The sequence below is a fragment of the Nannospalax galili genome, unplaced genomic scaffold (assembly GCF_000622305.1).
Source record: "Nannospalax galili isolate Female #2095 unplaced genomic scaffold, S.galili_v1.0 scaffold262, whole genome shotgun sequence".
Lineage (NCBI taxonomy): Eukaryota > Metazoa > Chordata > Mammalia > Rodentia > Spalacidae > Nannospalax > Nannospalax galili.
Window position 1 is genome coordinate 373,754 of NW_008348083.1, and position 1,502 is coordinate 375,255.

The window sequence follows — 1,502 nt, forward strand, 5'->3', positions numbered from 1 at the left end:
GGCATGGTGGCACACACCTTTAATCCCAGCACTCAGGGGGCAGAGTTCAAGGCCAGCCTGGTCTACATAGGGAATTCCAGGCCAGCTGGGACTATAGGGAGACCCTGTCTCAAAAAGACCAAAAAAATTTTTTTTTTAATTTATTATTATTTTTTAAATTTTATGTGTATGAGTGTATTGTCTGCATGTATGAAAGTGTACCCATATCATGCAATGCCCAGAGGTCGGAAGGCAGCATCGGATCCCCTGGAACTGGAGTTACAAAAGGTCTTTAGCTGCCATGTAGGTATTGGGACTCGAGCCCGGTCCTCTGAAGGAGCAATCAGTGCTCTTAACCACTGACCCATCTCTTCAGCCCCCAATAAAAAAATTTTTAAGTAAAAGGGATGAGTAGGATATTCTTGAATGGCAGAATGTTTAAATAAATAATGAAATAACTGAATGGGGCTGTAGCTCAGTTTATAGGGCTACAAGCACAGTGTCTTGGATTTGTTCACCAACATAGCATAGACCAGGCATGGTGGCACATGTCTGTAATTGCAGCACACAGGAAAACCAGGAGTCAAGGTTAGCCTAAACTATACAGCAAATTCCAGGCCACCCTGGGCTACAAGAGACCCTCCAAGGAAAAGAACTCCTAGTGTGGGAAGGCCTTCAGGGTGAATGGCACAGGCAAATTCCAGGAGAGATGCTTGCCTATATAGGAAGACAGGAGAACTAAAACTTGAGATACCCCCTCTAGCAGGACACACAAAGATCTGAGATGAACCACACTGAAACACTCTTTGAATAAACCCCTAAGGAGACACTTAAATATATGCAGATAGCCTTCAGGGACAGGGAGTATCACTAGGACAGGCCTCAAGAGACAAGGGGGGAGAGCCCTACCATGTGTCAGGACTCAGGTGGCCAAGCTCTGAGACAGCCCCTCAGATAAGGGCCTTGAGATGGCCCTCTGATGGGGGAAGACTCCCAAGATAGTCTAAAAGGTTTTTAAAAACCAGAGATATACACAATTTAGTGTGAGTAAACTACTCCCCAGTGAGATACTCTGTGTCAGCCTTACTTCTTTGCAATGTTAAGCATCTTGAGTTTCTTCTTGATGCGGGGTCGGGAAGTGGTGGAGACTGATGCATCCACCAGGGAGGAAGTAGACTGTGACACCTGGAAGAATTAAGAAATTGGGCCACTGAGAGGGTAAGTTAGGACCTCCCCGATTAGGGTAGCTGCTCAGAGCTCAGCAGACCTCCAGGGAGTGCAGGGCTCTGGCCTCCCTCCAGCCTCCAACTACCAGAGGGCCTGAGAACCCAGGGGACAGCCTGATAGCCCCTGGATCCTGCCTCCATGTGGTGGTCCTTTTACTAAAATGATGCTATACAGCAGTCCCTTCTGCATGAAATAACTGCCATCATGACTTCGGCTGAGCCTGATTGATAAACATAGTCACAACTGGGCTTGTTGATGGTTGTGCTCATTCATTAAAAGAGGGCCAAGCAGGGTCA

At 47.1% G+C, this 1,502-nt stretch overlaps 1 protein-coding gene across 10 annotated transcripts in view; it reads right to left on the reverse strand.

The window, feature by feature from the left end:
* The window catches only part of Pnpla6 (patatin like phospholipase domain containing 6), a 36,460-nt gene that overhangs the window by 32,169 nt on the left and 2,789 nt on the right, over positions 1-1,502 (reverse strand). For all 10 annotated transcript variants that reach the window (XM_008844547.3, XM_029569057.1, XM_029569058.1 and 7 more), the window contains one exon: positions 1,067-1,164. In XM_008844547.3, the coding sequence (XP_008842769.1) occupies positions 1,067-1,164 (98 nt within the window). The remainder of the gene's footprint in view (positions 1-1,066; positions 1,165-1,502) is intronic.